General features: G+C 44.0%; 1 protein-coding gene across 1 annotated transcript in view; it reads left to right on the plus strand.

Moving 5' to 3' along the window:
• LOC135372433 (uncharacterized) overlaps positions 1-18,812 on the plus strand; it is a 119,260-nt gene that overhangs the window by 70,482 nt on the left and 29,966 nt on the right. The window contains exon 10 of the mRNA XM_064606044.1: positions 12,459-12,593. Coding sequence (XP_064462114.1) covers positions 12,459-12,593 — 135 coding nt within the window. The remainder of the gene's footprint in view (positions 1-12,458; positions 12,594-18,812) is intronic.

Raw genomic sequence — 18,812 nt, forward strand, 5'->3', positions numbered from 1 at the left:
CTCCAAGAGCCCCACCCATTGCGCCTTCCCCTACGCCCCCCGGAAGACCACCACCTGGGCTGAGAGGTCCTCGCTGTCTCTAGCGGGGGGTGGGGTGGAGGGGTAGTGGCCTGAAGGACGACGACGACCGGCCCCAAAGTGCCTGCTGTTCGCCCGTTGGCACCAGGCTTCGCTAAGTTTTGAAAACGGAACCCGTGCTTCGCACTTCGTTCAGTTAGCCCCGAAGCGTTGGAATAAACGTATTGGCCTCAGCTCTGTCTAGTCCGCTTCAAGCGTGAGGGATGCCACGTCAACTGCTCCATATGATAGATCCCCATTGCGAATGAAGAGTACCTTCAAGGATGCAGGTGGGTGGTGGTGACGGGATTGGCTTGCTTTAGGGATCACTTCCTCACCAGGCTGTGCGCAATGCAGAGCGCCGGTGGACACAGAGCACCTACTGCTCAACTGGATGCCTTTCATTGCAAGTCGTGAGCCATATTGCTGTGCCATGTGACATCAGTGGGAAACATTTTTGTCGGTCATAGATCGACGTTGTATTTCAGCGTCATTACAAGCTCGGTTCCACCTGAGTAGGCGGATTCAGAATAGGATGATGAAGCTGGTTTACGATCCAAAGAAATAAGTGATCCTTAGTTTGCATGTCTTCAACGAAAACGGTGTTCTCCGTAATGCTCAATGGCAACCTCTTACGGAGTCTTAGAGCACCGGCAGGCGCAGTGCCCATTTTGTGTTCGAAATTCTCGCTGTTACATCTCGCTGTTATATCTAAGCTTATACCAGGCGATATGCATTTCCTCTTACCACTTCTTTCCTGTGGCTCTCGCTCTCCGGCAACATCTCGCGATACTTGTTCGCTTTAGGGCGTGTTCGGGTACCCGCGTTATTTTCGAGAAACGCGTACGGTACGGAAACATAGATTACGTTCTGAGCACGCGTAGTGAGGATCCCTATTTCATTGGAACCCGAAAGTGCTTCGATGTTCTGTCCTAAGACTCTCAAACTGTTGGGTTGGGGAGCCTCGAAATCGACGTCCTATAGAACGGTAATTTGATATTACGTACTATTATGAATCTTCACAAAGAAGCCCCCTACAAGATCGAAGTATCCCCTCATTTTCAACAACATCGAACACGGTCTTCGTGCATGGAGACAATGTAGTTTTATACCGTCCTACACATTACGTTCCTCCTATAACAAGACCGCCTTCTTCTGTGTGTGTAACCAAAACTCCCACCCGCCCACCCTGCAGCTATAGGTAATAATGTATGTGCAGCATGTGTGGGATGGGGAACAAATGTCCTCAATTTGCACCTCCACAGTAGACGCTATGTGCATCCCGTATCAAAAAGTGTATTGCTAATATATAAAATGTCTATTGACAGCTGTCAATAGCTGTACAAAGGAATTCGATAAAAAGTTTATAAGCGCTGTATGCTTTTCCTGTAGAAACAATTTTGGGATTTGGCCACTCAATACTTATTGAGCCATTATCGTGGGAAACCTATAGACAAATGGTTGTAGAACCTCTATAAGCCATCAACACGAAGCTTTAATAGAATCAATAAGGAATTCATATACCCTGTATGAACTTCTTGTAGAAAGTCTGTTGGGAATTGGCCGCTGCGTTGCAAAACGATTAGTGTGTCCCTATTGAACGTACATTGTAATAGGCCATAGAGCTCCTATTGAGTCTGTATCGCAAAGCTGCTACTGTATTTCTACTGAGTTCTTGTCCAAAAACGTCTTAGCGTTCTTACGTCTTATTCGGCGTTATCGCCGCTAAGCAACTGTGGCTGTTAACGCCTAACGGACGCGGACAGATGGAAGGAGTGGGGACAGGGGGCTTAGTATGAGTCCTGGTCCGACTTCAGGGAGAACTGAGGACATATGATATGGAAAGTCTGCCAGTGCGATTCGAACCCACGTCACCTTTCAGTCTCGGTGTGGAAAGCGACCATCCTAACCGCTATGTCACGGAAGCTGGTAGGATTCCTGTCAAACATGTATTGCAAAAAGGCTCATATGTCGTCATTGAACTTGCATTGAGAAAAGTCAGTAGGAGAGTTTAAATTGAGAAAGTCTGAGACAGGTTTCAGGTCACAGCTATCTGCCTTCCCTCGCAGCTGAACCTGCCAAGCCGTTCTTTAGCTTAGTGTCAATATTCAGCTCGAAGGCTGACATCGTGAAAGCTGGAAGACAGAATCGCTGTTTCTGCACGGCAGGCATATAACATTTTGCACCACAATCTCTTTTTTCCTTTAGCATGACATGTATTTTTTTATGTTGAGTGTTGGGCGAAAGCTTATACGGAACACGCTCCGGCGCATTCGTTCCTCAGAGTGACACGCAGGGAGTGGGACAAACACGCGAATAGGACCGTACGGATTTACAGACATGTGCTGAGGTATCCCAATCACGGATTTGTAAGTCCGTGCGGTATCGTTCTGTGATGCCGTGTCACTCTGAGGAAGGAATGCGCCGGAGCGTGTTCCCCAAACTTTTTTTCCGTCACTACACGTATACCCTGTCGCCTTCATATTGATTGATGATTTGCATGGCATACAGGTTCAATAGGGACATAATCATCACTTTCCAACGCAGGTTCAATTTAAAATTTATCGACCCTGTCGCAATAAATGCTCAATAACAAATTAGTGGGCAATTCCCAACAGACTTTATACACTTCTTGATTGTACGAGGGCGTTGTGTTGGTGGTATCTGGAGGTTCTACAACCACGTGATTACAGATGTCGCACGATAAGGCCTCAATAAGAAATCAGTGGTCAATCCCCAACAAGCTTTCTAGAGGAAGTTCATATAGCGCTTATAAACTCTTTATTGAATTCGCCCGCACAACTATTGGCGAAGGTCAATAGACGTTTTATATAGAAGCAACACACTCTTTTTATGGGGAAGCGAATCCCAAGCACAAGATATCAGTGATATAGCAGAAAATATTTGGTACTAAATGCAAAACATTACAGCCGAACACCAAACTTGTCCTGTCCCGAGAGTCGGACCGAAACGTTTATCGGTTCGGTTCGGGTTTACGTTCAACGATAAAGGTTCAGTTACGGTTCTGCTCCGGAAGGCAACTATAATGGTTCGAATCGGTTTATTTTCTTTTTTTTTTTCAAACGGTTCGGTTCCCGAACCAGTTCAGGGGCCAGAGGTGGGAATAAAGCACAACAGGCATGTTAAATCACACTTCCGTTTGTGTGGTATAGTGCTTGAAGTGGACATGAAGGCGTCAACAGTCGTTCAAGATTTTGAAAGATTTTGCGGGATATGAAAGACACGATTAGTAGCGGTTACGATAGGAGCATAATCATGAATTACCAGCTTGGTTTGACTCCTACAGCACACACGTAGCTCGTGTCGCGGTAGTTAACTAACACACTGGGTTGTTCACAGAATCTCGGCAGGAACATAACAGTCAATTAACCAAGCCTGCTCCCGTAGCCTAAGTTTTTTAGGTCATTGAAATTATAGATTACCAATCAGTAGACGCGAATGCATGTTAAGCAGCGAACGACGCTTCATGACATTTCACGACAGCCGCTACTTTCGGTAGCCGTTACTTCATGACACGACGTTTCGCCCTTTCGACGCTTCATGGTAGTTGGATTCCCTCATTTTTGCTCCCAGGCATGGGGCTGACGTTTCTTTTTTCTTTTTTTGGAACGATGCCGCTCTGAGCCCGGGGTCTTCATGTAAAAGGCGCGTTAACGTGTTAAAACTGGCCGCAGCCGTGCTGACCTGTCGCCGTATAGTAAACTTTCTGTGGAACAAAGACAGCACGGGCAAGAGTGAGTGCAAAGAAAGAAGATCGACCCATTTTCGATGCATTGGCGATTCTTAAATGCGACGTCAGTACATATATTTGCTTTCACTTCTTTAATTTCAAACGCACAAAGAAAACAAACTTTGATATGTTCTAGACTTTAAATAATGTTGTTGTTCATCCTAACCACCATGACGGTGGCTGACCCATTGCTTTGTAAGTGGCTTATGTAAACTCACACGCCTTAGGTGTCAACGATCAGTTCTGCAGTTAGGGTGGACTCCATGCATAGTTGTGCATGTCACTTCATGAATGCTACCCAAAGCTGTCGTTGATTCCAAATCCTTATATACATTCATGTATATGTCCTAGACGTTAATAGTCATAACACTTTTAAGTTGCCATATTTGTATACAGGGTGTCCCACAAAACACGTCATTGAATTTTAATAAAAGAACTACGCCACATAGATGCATGCGGTCTACGGCATTTGTCCTTACGACGACAGAAAAATAGGCGATGTCAAGTTGCCGGTGATGAGTAGATCAAAGAGGGATATTAAACGGTAGGAGCAACTTATTTATTTACACATGGTAACAAGACTTTCGTGCACGAGACTGCACTTCAGGTTACAAAAATATGAACATGGTACAGGAACATATCCGCTCCTTGCAGTAGAGTTTCTCCAGCAGCTGGAGCGCCCTCTACGAGCCACGTGTTAACATTTGAGTACTAGCTTCAGTGCGGGTCTCCTGCTTTCCTTCGGTTAGATTTGTCTCGCTAAATTGTATCCACTAAAGCGAAGCTTATTACACTCGCTCAGTACAGCGCACCTTTATTTAGTGGGTCTAGGTTAGACAACAACAACAACATATATATTGTGATGATGAAGTGGGGAGGTTTTCCACTAGGTTAGACAAAGTTACACTGCGCGTTCGTAATTTTTTGTAATGAAACATGTACGAGACGCGACGAGCTTGCTAGGCATGACTCTAGCCAGACAAACCTCGCCGAAATTAAAAAGGAGCCGAATACTCCAAATTTCTTCCGTGGGTTTGACATTTTTACGGTTGCTGGTTTTAACGGTTTCCTTTCTCTCCTTCTTTTTTTATTTTTTTGCGGTGGATCTTTAGTTTTCCTGGTTTCTGACGGATGGGTTGGTGTTCTCTTTCGATACATTCCTTGTGGAATACGAGGGAGAGGTGAAATTGCGGTACTACACGATCATACTTATAGGAAAAACCGCTAATAGATAATAGTGAGTTTTAGCATACCGTACGCTGTCGCTTTTGCGTATACGTAAGGGATAGCGTCTTGATTTTGCGCAATGCGCAAAGCCCTGCTTATGTCTTGCGCGTGCGAACCACCAACGCTGTCCCTTACGTGCGCAAAGGTGACAGGGTACGTTATACTGAAACTCACTATTAAGTGTGCAACAAAATACGCAGAAATCCACCCCTCTCATTACAGGGCTTTCTAAACTGCAACCTAAAGAGACCTTACGTAATTATTAAGCTAAAGGTGCAGTCATGTCTACTGTTCAATGAAATAATGTTTAAAAACTGCTGTGTAGTTCTGTATTTTCGAAATTTCATTTTCGTTTCAAACGTTTCTGCAGGGTATACTATTAAAGCTGTGCAATGAACTCTCAGAGACATAGTTTCGTTGATGCCAGAGAGCCACCAGGCAAAGGAAACGCCAGCTCAGTATCCATGGCAATTGTAATCTAAATTTATTATCACCTGTACGGTTTGTGAATACTTTATGCAAACTCAGTGAGCAACGTAGCTGTGACCTACCTCTCCACGTGTTTTAACTCTACTTATCTACCCCCACCCCCCCCAACCATAACAATACCATAACCGTTCGACCACAACATAACAATTGTGGAAACCGACAACTACTGAGATTACGTGCGTGTGGAAATAGAATTTCGCAAAAGTCAGGGATTTTGGCATGATTCCAAGCCAGCACACGTTGCGAGTGCGACAATGCCGCGCGAAATCTTCAGCACTAGCCGAATTATGTGCATTCACAGACTTGACCCTTTGACAGCACTACTTTGTCCAAAAATTTGTCCAGAAAGTTCATGGGCCAGAAACCGTGTCATAACAACAATCAGCAACTTTAGCTATTCCTAAATTTCTAAGGCCAAGTAGAGCAGCAATAGCCGCAACGCAGTCAAATCGTGTAGTCAAAGCAAGCGAGGATACGCACCCTTTCCTACCCAACATTTTGCACAGCGCCGGTAGGGGACATACGACGCTGGCTCCACCTGCGTGGTGCAAGGAGCGGATATACAGTTGACGAAGGAGTTTTCGTATGAGAGGGTAACAAGGTAATGGAAAGGATGTAAATACAGGTAAAAATGAAACGAACATAAATACAAACGAAGGGGTATCAGAAGCGCAACATAACGCGACTCCAAAGGCTTTTACACGGGAAACGAGAACGCATGTAGGTGACGTTCCAGGAATTAAGGATAAAAAGGGGGGTTATGATGACGGAATGAGGACACAGGTGCGGAGTCAAACGAACAGAATATGGAAAGAAAAATGTTGAGTTGTTTTACAGTTTGCGTATGTGCGTGCTTATCATCATTTTATTTTATTTTATGCGAGAAATAATATTTACGGGTTGAATAATTGTAGTGGGCCTGCGTGGATGTTCAAACCGTGCGGCTTCAGTGACTGGAATTTTGGGATTAAAAAGGATTCGCGATTTTCGCGCTTCATGTCTTTGTTATAACCCGATTCAAGGATAAAGATTTTGAGGTCTGTGTCCAAAGCGTGTCCAGGGAAGTTAAAATGTGTAGAGACGGGTGTAGTATGGTTATTAACAATATCGGACTTATGGCTGTAAAACCTTTCCCTCATTGTGTTCGAGGTTTCTCCGATATACTGAATACAGCATTTAGTGCACATAATAAGGTAACATATATTAAAGGGACCGAAAAGTGAATATAAACCTATCGAAACTTTATGTTCAGCGAAAAGCTTGAACCTTCAAAAGTTCAAATATCAAAGAACTCCGCTGAAATCGCTGTACTTTTTGTGTAATCGAATTTTCCATAATTGCATGTCCAGGGACCTAGTACGAAACCGTGCAGTCTGTCAACAATTGCATGACCCTGCACCATCAGTCGAAGACGCATGTAATACGCGCACTTCGGGGCGCTAGTCCGGCGAAAACAAAAATGGCAGTGGGCATTTGTGACCACCTTCTACGTCGAGAATGTCTAGCCTCTTGAACATGAGTGCGCTGGAATTCCGTATTCGAGAACTGTCGCTCACACAGAACTGTTGTTCGTGCGTTAGCGTGCTGGAAAGTGTGTTCTTCGCAGCAGAAGATTCCTCGTCCAGAGATTAATCGGAGTCACATTCGTCCTCAGCAGTAGCTCACCGTGCCGTGAACATGGACTGCTTTGTGAAATTTCCATGTATCAGGGAGAAGCACTTGTGTAAGCCGAAACAAGCGCTGTTTTTTCGTCGTGCAGGTGTTCATGTGTGAAATTCAAACCGACGGATACTACGGTTTTTGCTTTCGAGAGGTAGAGAATGCGTGTGAAAAGCAGACAGACGATTGCATCAGAACTAACGAATATTTCGAAATACTGTCCCTTGACACCGAAGTACTGCAAGTGTCTTTTACATACATCAGAGAAACCGAAGAGCACGGCAACATACACGGCAGAGCTGGGTGGTCTTTACGCGCTACTTAAACAGCAAACTGGACGGAAAACCCATATTTCTGCAGGAAATTCCGTTGTACCACCTGTCTTCCAATCACGAGATGGATATGGGGTGCTCCGAGAAAATACGATAGAAAGTACTCCACTGGATCTCGATCTGCGTCATGCATGCTATTAGGGATGCTTTCCCATCAGTGCGCTGACCTGTAGAAATGTTGTCAGCATATTTTTATTTCTTGTTTGCTGCAAGTTTTTCTCATTGCTTTTTCTTCGCTGTCACAGCATATTATAATTACTAGTTTGTTCCTGGAGGGTTAAGTAACCTGTGGGCATAGATATATTTGTAGGTTATACTGATGTCTCAATTGTATATGTGAGGAGTAAGTAAGATAATTTTCATCAGTGTTATTCAGCTGAGCTGTGTTCATAACCTTTTAGTATACTTCTTAGTGACCACGTTTCCAAATGTCAACTAATAATTGAACTAAGATTGGGATTTAACACTTAATTAACTGTGTTTTGCTAAACGGAGTACTTGTAACTGATTCATTGTCACGTCGCCAACTAACATTTGTAAAGAGGGACTTGAGGGCTGACTTCAAGTATTATTAACCCTTGATCTGGGTTCGAAGTTAACCATGCACCATTGGTGTGCATAGTACTCCAAAATGGCTAAATAATTTATTGCATAAGTTCTCTGTGACTGTAATTGAGATGTACATTTGTAAAGTACTTTTGACAGCCCTGCAAATTGAAACTGGCTTCAGTGTACACTACAAATGCATCGTAACATTTAATTGAAATGTAATATAAGAGCAGAAGGAACGGTTTGTCACAACTCAAACTATAGCTTTCTTTTTTATTGTCCAGGGATTTAGGAAACAGTGTAGGACTTCCTGCCCTCTGATGTTTTGACGTACTTGATAGAGTTGTAAAACCTGTAACAAAATAAACAAGAGAAGTATAAGCAGTTTCGTCTTTCCCTTTTGAATTTAACAAGCTAGTTATATTTTACCATTTGTTCACTTTTGTATTCTCTGTTGGTAAAAAGATTACAGGAAAAATAATGCTGCTGATCAAACAATGACCCCTTCTTGATGAAGATCAGATTCTTGATTCCCTTCTGATCTTGATGAAGATCAGAACATTTCTTCAGGCATGCCAAGTGAGACAAAAGAAATGTACAATGAAGGTTGTACAAAAACAGCAAATCTCCGTCGACTAAAACTTTATATATGTGGTTGTTACCACATCGTGTAGTTTCCATCCAAAAGTAGGACTAGGCAAGGTTGTTTGGTAGGTTGTTGGCATGTTAATGTGCTATACCGTTACAGCACATCCATATAGATGAGGGGCAAAACGCAGTAAACAGCGTGATGGCTGCAAACTCAAGTGAAGATTTATTCAACAGAACAAGAAACCGAAAGCATGAGTAGAGAAAGGCAGTGCTCATGCAGTGTATGGTGAACCATATTAATCTCTGAGAAGGTAGGATCGGAAGAGCAATAAAGAGGAAGGACAGTTCCGTCCGAGATAGGGAAACGCTGCAAATATAGGACCAATATGATGTGTTAACCTTGCATGGCTCACTGCAGCTCTGACACACATTGAACAATTCCAGTAGTGGGGCTTCAAAGACAATGAACGTTTGCTGTTTCACTAGGTACCCAAGTGTAGAGGATGCATCTCTAGAAAATTAATTAGCGTTCCTTAGTCATAAAGTCATAACTACATCTCAACAGGAAGTATTCTTGTACCCTTCAAACAAGCTAGTAGTTCTCATCGGTTTCTTCTCCTCTTGTTGACGTCATACTAATGTTCTGCACCTGTCCAGAAACTCAAAAAAATGTCACAAAGTCTGCAACACGTAACAAATCTAGTGCTTCCATCTGTGGACGTTGCATACCTGCTTTCAGCTATTTCTGTCATGTCAACTTCAGTGCCTGGATCACACACACACGAAGCAGCCTTGCGCCACTTCAACGCTGGAAGGCCCCTAAAATTAAATTTGCTGATGTTGACAATGTTGATTACGGGACAAGTAGGATAACATAAGTTAAAAGGAATACGTCGTCGCTATATTATAATTTATACATGTGTGACGCCTGTACATACCTAAGACGTTGTGTTGAACTCGTCACCTCGGTGAAGCAAAATCACTGGGTACTGAGCATCAGTGTGCTTCGGACGTCTTCGCAATTCGCCTTCTACGGCATCTTCGTAGTCATCGGCAGTAAAATGAGCTCAGCACACACCACACGACTGCTACATCTAATAACCGACTGTTTCGAACCACATTCGTTTTCGCGCACTCTCCTGTTGAATCTTGTGGTAGAAAACGCCTGCCGCCGATGGTGAACGAACATGATTTTTGCATCCCCGAACACCAAAACTACACCAGGCATATGTAGGTCTCTCGAATAATTGACACAACAATCACGAACATGTCATTCACTTCTCTTCGCGCGACCAACACGACCGCCCACGACGTAAACAATAAACGCGATAACACAGCCGGCCTTGCAGATGGCGCGGCGGATCGTAGCTCGTAGCGGCGAAGTAGCTGAATGGTTTATTAACGTAAAAGCTATGGAAGTGAGCGTCATTTTTAAAATGGCGTTTAGCTGTAAGATAATGTGCGTCAGGTTTGCTCTCTACAAAATTAACTCTCACGTGGTAAGGGTTGACGAATCCCTGGGAGCCCTGGACTTGAAACTCAAGTTGCTCTTTTTCGCCGTTCGCTGGCAGCAACGTCCATGTTCCGGCAATCTTCAAAATATTTACACGTAACAAATATGCCGAATTGAGAAGTAATGCTTTCTGTGCCTCATCAAACAACGATGTCGTGCACGACAGTGGGCAAAAATATGGGGGTTATTTTTCACTTTTCGGTCCGTTTAAAAGAGTTGCAGTGCAACCCCTGTCGGATTTCGAAAGTAAAAGAATTTGAGGTGCTCGAGATAAATGTACATGGACTAATGAAATGACATGTTTGGCAGCATTTGGTACCACAAGGGGAACAACCAGGATTTGGTCGGGATAGACTGGTTGAAACTAGTAAATTACGAATGTTACGTGATCGGCGGAATGTGATATTGGGGGGAGCAGGAAATATTATTTTAAGTCTTTCGTCGCTGTGAAGTCTCAACATCTCAACCATCCCAACATTCTCCCCAACCAACAATCTCAACATACTTCAATCTCTCCCAGTTTCCCCAACCCAACCCTCTCCCAATTTCCAAGGAAGTGTCACTTTTCATACTATCACTCTGTGGGCTGGGTTTCCAACCTCCTTTCGCCGGACTGGCAGCGATTGTGGTCAAAAGGTCCTCGCGCGTTATACTCAAGTGCCCCGAAAAGCATGATGTTCGGCTATTTTTCCCGATAGGATAGATCCTGGATACCACTGTCAATTATTATGAATGTGAGTAAATTCAGTGCGCTCTTCATGTTCATGGCGTAAAAAAGTTACCTTTACTTGGAAAATTCCGAGTTCACTCTGCAAAAACTTACATAAAGAACCTTAGGTTACACGACATGCACATCGGTAGGTGGCAAAAACTTAGTAAGGACAAATGCCGTTGACCGCATGATTCTATGTTGCGTAGTTTTTTAAATTAAAATTCAATGACAGGTTTTCTGGTACACCTTGTATATTTCACAACCCCAGCAAATGTAGAGCATTCCTATACGGCACAACTTTTTTGGCAAGTAACATTAAGCCTACGAAGCTAATAAAAGAAGAAAAAGTAGCTTGATGTTCATGCACAATATGCAAAGTTCCGCCCTTACCAATTCAAACATTTCCGGGTGTTTGAGGCTTACTTCTCTGCATTGTCCCTAACTATGGTCTGCCTCGGCCAATTGTCATTGTTTTGTTGTTTCCGCCCTTAGTTCCGTATGAACCGCTATTTGAACCGGTAACCGGTATTTTTTAACGGTTCATTTCCGGTTCAGCTCCAAGACGGCGTCGACTCTTTCGGTTCAGTTCAGTTCTGGTTCGGCCAGAAATAACGGTCAATAACGGTTTTCTGTTCGAGTTCGTTTCGACTCTCCCGTTCTGTCTCTTCTTATAATGCCGGATAGTAGTAGTTGCTTAATCATATTGGGACGGAAATTGCCGGCAGATATTACGTGGCATATATTCAATTCTGTTTTCTGTAAAACCACGTTTCAATACCTGGTTTTATGGACATTGCACATGTAAACTGAGCATTTGTGAACACGCAAAAAAATTCAGTGTCTAGGCACTGCATTTTTGTGCACATTTTGGGGCATCTCATGTTTTCTTTTTCATTGCTGGAGAGTATGAAACGCACATATGTATGTGGAAAAGTATCATGTTCCTGTGTCAAATATTTTTTTGTGAAAGAACGTCATAAAATATAATTATGAACAGCTCTTATTAGCGCGTATCCGTTTAATCCTTCATTATTATTAAATAATTGTGGGAACGTTGGTGCGTTTTTTTCTCAACAGGCACACAACACACACAGTCACAAAAACAGAACAGTCGACGCATGAGTATAGCACTATTGAGCCTGTAAGCTGCCTCTGCACAACAAACAATAGACAGAATATCAATAAGAAACCAATTTGTAGACTACTGGCAGCACACAATAGACACAACATGAATGAGAAACCAATATGTAGCCTATAAGCAGCCGCCTAAGGACAACGTACAATAGAAAAACAACATAAATAAGAAAACAATATGTACCCTACAGGTATCCTATGCACAACGCAAAATAGACACACACAAAAAGTCGATACATAGTCTTGACAGTTTGTTGTAAAAAGTAAATATCAATAAGAAGGCGATAGCATACATAGAAACTACATATGCTGCTAAAACAAAAACAACAATAATTGTTATAAGGGATCAGTAGATACACAAGGGCACGATTTTGTGTACCTTAACCTTCTTGTCATTTAAGTTGGTGTTAAATGTCCTTAGTAATCATCGCAACTATTTCACAGGCTGGGTGCTCCCTGGGACTCCGAGACTGCATGTGATCCATCACATGGCTTTGTGATGGGAGATATTAAGAAATCGTCCCCTAATGGATACAAATTTTCTGTGTGTAGCCAGACAGGGATGATCAACACCCTACAGTGAGTATTTCTTTACAACTTGGAGTGGTACCAGTGCTGAGCTCAGCATCAGGTGTGGATAGCATGGTAGACGGAATGAATGGCATAGGGATGGTATGCCGATTGCTATCCACATGCCGTCAGTCTTATGTTTCAGAAACAAAATCACCCGAAGTCGCCAGTGAACAGATCGAAGATTATTTCGACCGATTATTTATTGAAGTAAAAGGAGGTCACCATTTGCGCTTGCATGACATTTCACCAAAATAGCGTTAGGATTGAAAGGGTGTGATGCGTACATACGTCAAACGTACAAGAAACAGAAAGGTTCCGGGATATTTCATGGAATAGTGTTTCATCGAGAATGGACATTTAATCGAAAGCCATCATCGAGAACGTCGAGTAGTTTGTTATTTCATCAGCAGCATTTAATTCGTTACAGATTACCCCAATTACCCCACAAAAGCTTTAATCACACGGCTAGACACGCAAAGGAAAGATTTTGGAATAGATAATTGAAGCACATAATTTTTAAAATAAATTGTATTGCTTACCGCCATTCATGTGGAACAGAGTATTGCGTTCGTGCATCTAGTAACTGCATCATCGCTGAGACTATTGATACTAATATCAACAACACGAGGGCAAAAGTTTCTTCAGTGGTTAGGGAACAGAAATTGCTGTTCTGGATTTCATGCCCAGCTGATTGTGTTATCCCAAGATGACAAATTATCAGTCCTTCACAAAAAACAATAATTTCCGATTACACGCAATACTGCAGAAACAAATTTGAAACACGCAAGTTTTCAGAGTCAAGCTTTCGTCTACTTTGCATCTACGTCAAAATAAAGTTGTTGTACTTTTTATGCAGCGCATGTGTAGACAAAACAAGTGCAATGCGCTAATATGGAGCTTTTCTATCGCTACCGCATTGCGTATTATTCCGTATTATTAAATCCATGCCCCTACAGTATGTCACACACTTTAAACTGCATAATACATTCTGAGGTGCAGCTGTTATCGAGCGAGCGCGGATGATTGCTCACCAAACACATGCACAACCATGATCTGCTGAAGCCTGACAAACGTTCACCTTACTCGAATTAAGGAACGAAGGATGTATGGATGGAAGGCCGTACCGTCGCGTCTGCGAAGTATTGCATTGTAGTTCTTCACGTTCTACCCCATTCTGGTACAGGTGGTCGTTTTATCTATTGCGGTTTGTCTGTTGCCTTGTTTAAACATGGCCTAAACTCACCGGAGTTTACTTATTTGGAGACAGGCTATAATGTGTGTGGAGGAAACTGCGTCCGCCGAAAGTGCGGAATGGAATTCAGAACATGACGGCAGTTGTCATGTATTCTGCTCCCTCTACGATAGCACAACTCGACAGCACATCGTCATGCATATATTCACTGAACGTGTCATTAATTTTCAATCATAAAATGACGGCTAGCAGTACCCCCGGACAGCCGTATCCGCAGCCAGAAAAGTTATGGGATTGGCTGCGCCTGAAAACCAAGCGTCGGTGTTATTTAATTCCACTCGCACATAAGGGAAGAAAGCTGAAAATGATCTCAGTTGACTCACGACGTATACCCCAATTATTGTTATTATTAAGCTGAACATAATTTATAAATGACGTATATCAAACGTTTATAGGTATGTTTTATTTATCTGCAACTTAGATATGAGCGGTGATCGGAACCGAAACTGCACACGAACCGAAAAGCGCTGAAAACCCGTATTTTTCGTTCAACCGGAACTGAACGGGACCAATTTTTTTCTCTCGTTGAACCAAACAGGAACTGAACCGGAACTTAAATTAATTGAGGCGGTTACCGTTTCGCGAAATGGTTCAGACGTTATCTGCCTTGTGAGCAGGACGTCGAACCGAACCTGCTCCCGAACCAAAAAACCGTACCCGAACCGTTATTTTCATGAGGCTGTTGAACACGTACCGGAGCAGAACCGGAAAAAATAATAGCGGTAAACAGAACGAAACGAGCGGGAACGAGACAGTTCGGACATAAAAGATGTCAGCGTAGGAGGTCAAGTACCTTTCAATCCCCGAACGAGGACACACTAGTCTCCATACCGTTGATTTTGCGAATTTTCGCCTAGCAGTCAAACGAGGACGTATATTAAGTATGCTTTCAGCGGCTTTTTTAACACGTTGAAGCGCAGTTGTCTTTGTGAGCGCCGCGACTTTGTGAGCGCCCCATGCGCTGCGGTGTCTGCTCTTCAGGGAGGAGGCGCCAAGCGGAACGCTTTTCAAACGCTGGGTTTCCGAGCAAACAGCACAGCCGTCCTCTGCTAGCAATTGTTGTATTTTCTCGAAGGTGAGTTGCGTGCCATCGTCCACCGAATGAAGCAGGACTGGGGTAGGCCATTTGTGTACCTCTATAGGACGAATTTGTGACCAAGCAAGCGTTCAACATTTCCCTTTATACGGGAGCAGTAAAAATTAAACGTCATGAACATGAAAAGCAGAGAAGGAGCATACGCTGAACGGTACCTGTATGACGGTGATGGTTTGAAAAATAAATGTAGTTCTCCTTCCTGGTAGTGCAATTGTATTGTGGCACATTGCCTTTGTGTTTTGGATTAACTGGGCCACTGCTGTTGACTCTGACCGGCAGACTTATTTTCGGCATGCTTCAGTACGGTTTGAGATTGATTCACACTGCGAATGTAATGTTCCGGCTCAGTACTCTCCTTTATGTAAAATGCTGCCTATCTTATTTGCACTGCGCGTGTGGAAAAACCGAGTTTGAGAAAATACACTGGCAAGACTACACAGCGCTTCACTACCGTGGATGCTATTTGCAAGTGTTCATTCATTTCTCCTTTCTCTCGGTAAAGGGTAGCCCCTTGCCACTAAAAACGTCAATGCGCACAACAGCAATAAGCTATTAGCCATCCATTTCCTGATAAGAGCAGTTTTATGGGAGATACAAAACGGAAGCGTTAAACCAGTTTGCGAACCGGTTCTAATTTTGGCGAGACCGAACCGGAACTGAACCGGAACGAAGTGCAAGCAACGCGATCCGGAACCGAACCCGTATTTTTTGCGGGTCCACACCCTGGATGTGGGCGATCGGAACTTCAATTTACACAGCGGATTGAGCCGCGTTGCCAAACGAATTCGATACCGAAACTGAACAAAACAAAACTACAACCCAAGTGCATGAGGTAATTCCTTCTCGCGTATATTGCGTTCATTCAGTTGTGTTAGTTTTAACGTCGTCTTTTTGGCAGTTGCAGGCTTCCTTGGACGCGATTTTTCTTCCAGCAACACCAAGTTTTCATTTTGGGCTGTGAAAATAACGGCCAGTTCCTGAGCAGGATGTAATAAGTTGTAGACGACGAGTGAAGATAAACAGTAAGGTATGGCACCGTAATGCTGCACATGAAACGCGGGTCTGTAACACGCAGTGTTACTGTGAACCACCGCTGTGTCCGCAACAGTAGCAACAAAAGTACATTTTTGGTTGAGGATCCCAAGTATGTGCTTGCTTTTAACCCATGGCAATCGCTTAAAATTCACTTTCCGGAAACGTTTCGAACCGATTCGAACCGATATTTCGCGCTGCTGCAGAGCTGTACCAGGCCCGAACCAATATGCCCCATCCTGAACCCGAATCGAACGAACCCGAACAAGTAAAGGCTCGAATGCTTGGCTATGAACAAAAATGGCGCGCTGCGTGCCGTGACTTCCAGTAGTAGGCAATGATCACGACTATCCCTAAACACACAGAGGATGTGGACACCATTAGATTAGCATTTAGAGCTAATTATGACCCTCACAGTATTTGGGACCATCCAGGCAGTCACCACACTAATTGGAGAGCATCTAACTCGTGTCCACACCACCCTGCATGTTTCGGGACACTCATCATAAAAAAATAGACAGAAATAGAGTGGAGAGAAGCAGTTTAGTTGAAGATCAAAGACAAGGTCAAAGGTAGTTGAAGATCAAAGACAAAGGTCCGGGACGGCCGCTGACCATTGGTGGGGCGATGGAGCACAGAGGCAAGTGACTACATAATTCCAAAGCATCACACCAGGTGGCGCCACCGTCCTTCTTGTCACCACCATTTCTGGTCATCCTGAGACATCAGGTGTGACGTCATCATGATATGTCTGGGCGGATTATGACAGCTCTGGACAAGCAAGGAGAAAAACACTCATATTCGAGACAAAGGAGAGCAAACTTCTGTGAAAGCAAAAGCTAAATATGCTAATAAGGAACACCATCAATAGCCAGCAACAACAACAAAAAAGACTAGGCATACAACAATTCAGCACAACAGCAGTCACGAGGGGCGCAGAACGATGTGTTTCTCCATCCGAAAGCCAAGCACCGAACTGAATCGTAATGCTTTTTTCTCTTCGATAAATTCGTGGATCTGCCCCCACCCACCCCTAGCACTTACTTTATGAATTATTTCATGACCAAATTATTAACGATAATGCCATGCTACTCTCGTTCCCGAGGCCAAGGCAGCTTTTGCGGAAGATAGAAAATGGCGGGGACGCCCGAACAGGAACGACAACAACCAGGGCCCGACATTCACGGGCACGTCACTGTTTATCACAAATAAAGCGGGGACAAAGTTGTCACACCCGAAAGAATTAGTTGCACAACAAATCAGCCCACTGTCCACCACAGCAGCAGTTACGAGGAGAACGGTGAAGCAGAAAGAAGCAGAACGATGCATCCATTCCATCCGAGAGCCAGGCGCAACAACAACAACTTTATTTTGAGATGGAGAGCGGGGAGGTTCATCGCGAGAGGCGATACTCTACACCATTGCTGGTGGGGATGTGGGGAATAAAATAATGAGCCCCTTCACAATAACGATCGAAGTCCGATGCTGTCCAGAAATGTCAAAAGAGCTTTGAGCGCAGATCGTTGCTGGGCTGGATTGGGCCAGGGACCAAGCAATTTCGATAGGGAGAAGAGACGAGAGTCCAGCTGACTAAGAGACTCGGAGAGTGCGGTACGGGAAGGTTGGTAGTCGGGGCAATGAAGAAGAATGTGCTCCAGATCCTCAAGAGCACCACAGTGGCAGCAGGTGGGAGAGTCAACTTGTCTCAAGCGGTAACGCAACTGAGCGGTAAAGGCCACATCTCGCATTCGGTGGATTAATGCAGTATCTTGGCGAGAGCTGTTTCGTGGAATGCGGAAAGCAAAGGTTGGGTCAACTCTGCTCAACATAGATGGGGGGAGAATGTCGGTTGTCCATTGGGGGGAAGCCAGGGGTGTTACGAGGCGTCGCAGAATGGAATGGCGGTCTCCTCTCAGCAGAACAATACTGGTCCGTTTCCGAGACGAGAGTGCTGCTTCTGCGGCGCTGTCGGCCTGCTCGTTCCCCACGACACCACAATGGGCTGGAACCCACTGGAGAAATAGCCTATGGCCTGCTGCGTAGACAGTGTGGTAAGACATTAACACATCTGTGACTAGGGGTGCGGATGGGCCTAGTATGCCGGAATTTTCAATAGCTTTAAGTGCAGATTTTGAGTCTGTGAAGACTGCCCATTCCCGCGGGGTAAAATCAGCGATGTGTTATAGAAAGAAAAAGATGGCACAGAGACCCGCAGCTGTGGACAGCCATGCGCAGAACTAAATCGTAATGCTTTTTTCTCCTCTATAAAGTCATGCATCTGCCCTTTACCAGTTACGCTTGAATTAATTTCATGACAAAATTGTTAAGAATCGCGCCGGCACTACTCTCGTTCCTGAGGCCAAAGCAGCTTTTGCGCAAGACAGAAAATGGCGGTGATGCACAGACAGGAACAACAACCAGCACTCGACCTGAACGGGCACGGCACTGCTAATCGCAAACAAAGCGGCGACAAAGTTATCACGTTCGTTCCATCCGAGAGGTAGGCAGAAAACTGAATCGTAATGTTCTTTCTCCTCTAAAAGCCACACATCTGTCCCTCTTTCAGTTATTTTCTGAACTAATCGAATCGCAAAATTATTACGAATTGTTCTAGCAGTACTTCTGTTTAGATGAAGGGTGCGGCAGCACTAGCGTCATCGTCAAGGCAAGAATTATGAAAAACAATCTTTCTTCCAATAAAAAAACTAAAGTCCAATAAAGAAAAAATACAGAGCTAGATGCATCAACAAAGGAAAGCATGCATCATAAGACAAAACAGGTCAGGGCATGTCAGGGAAATTGCTCAATGAGCTCTGTCACACGAGGCAGAATCGCATGACTGCTG

The sequence above is a fragment of the Ornithodoros turicata genome, unplaced genomic scaffold (assembly GCF_037126465.1).
Source record: "Ornithodoros turicata isolate Travis unplaced genomic scaffold, ASM3712646v1 Chromosome15, whole genome shotgun sequence".
NCBI lineage: Eukaryota > Metazoa > Arthropoda > Arachnida > Ixodida > Argasidae > Ornithodoros > Ornithodoros turicata.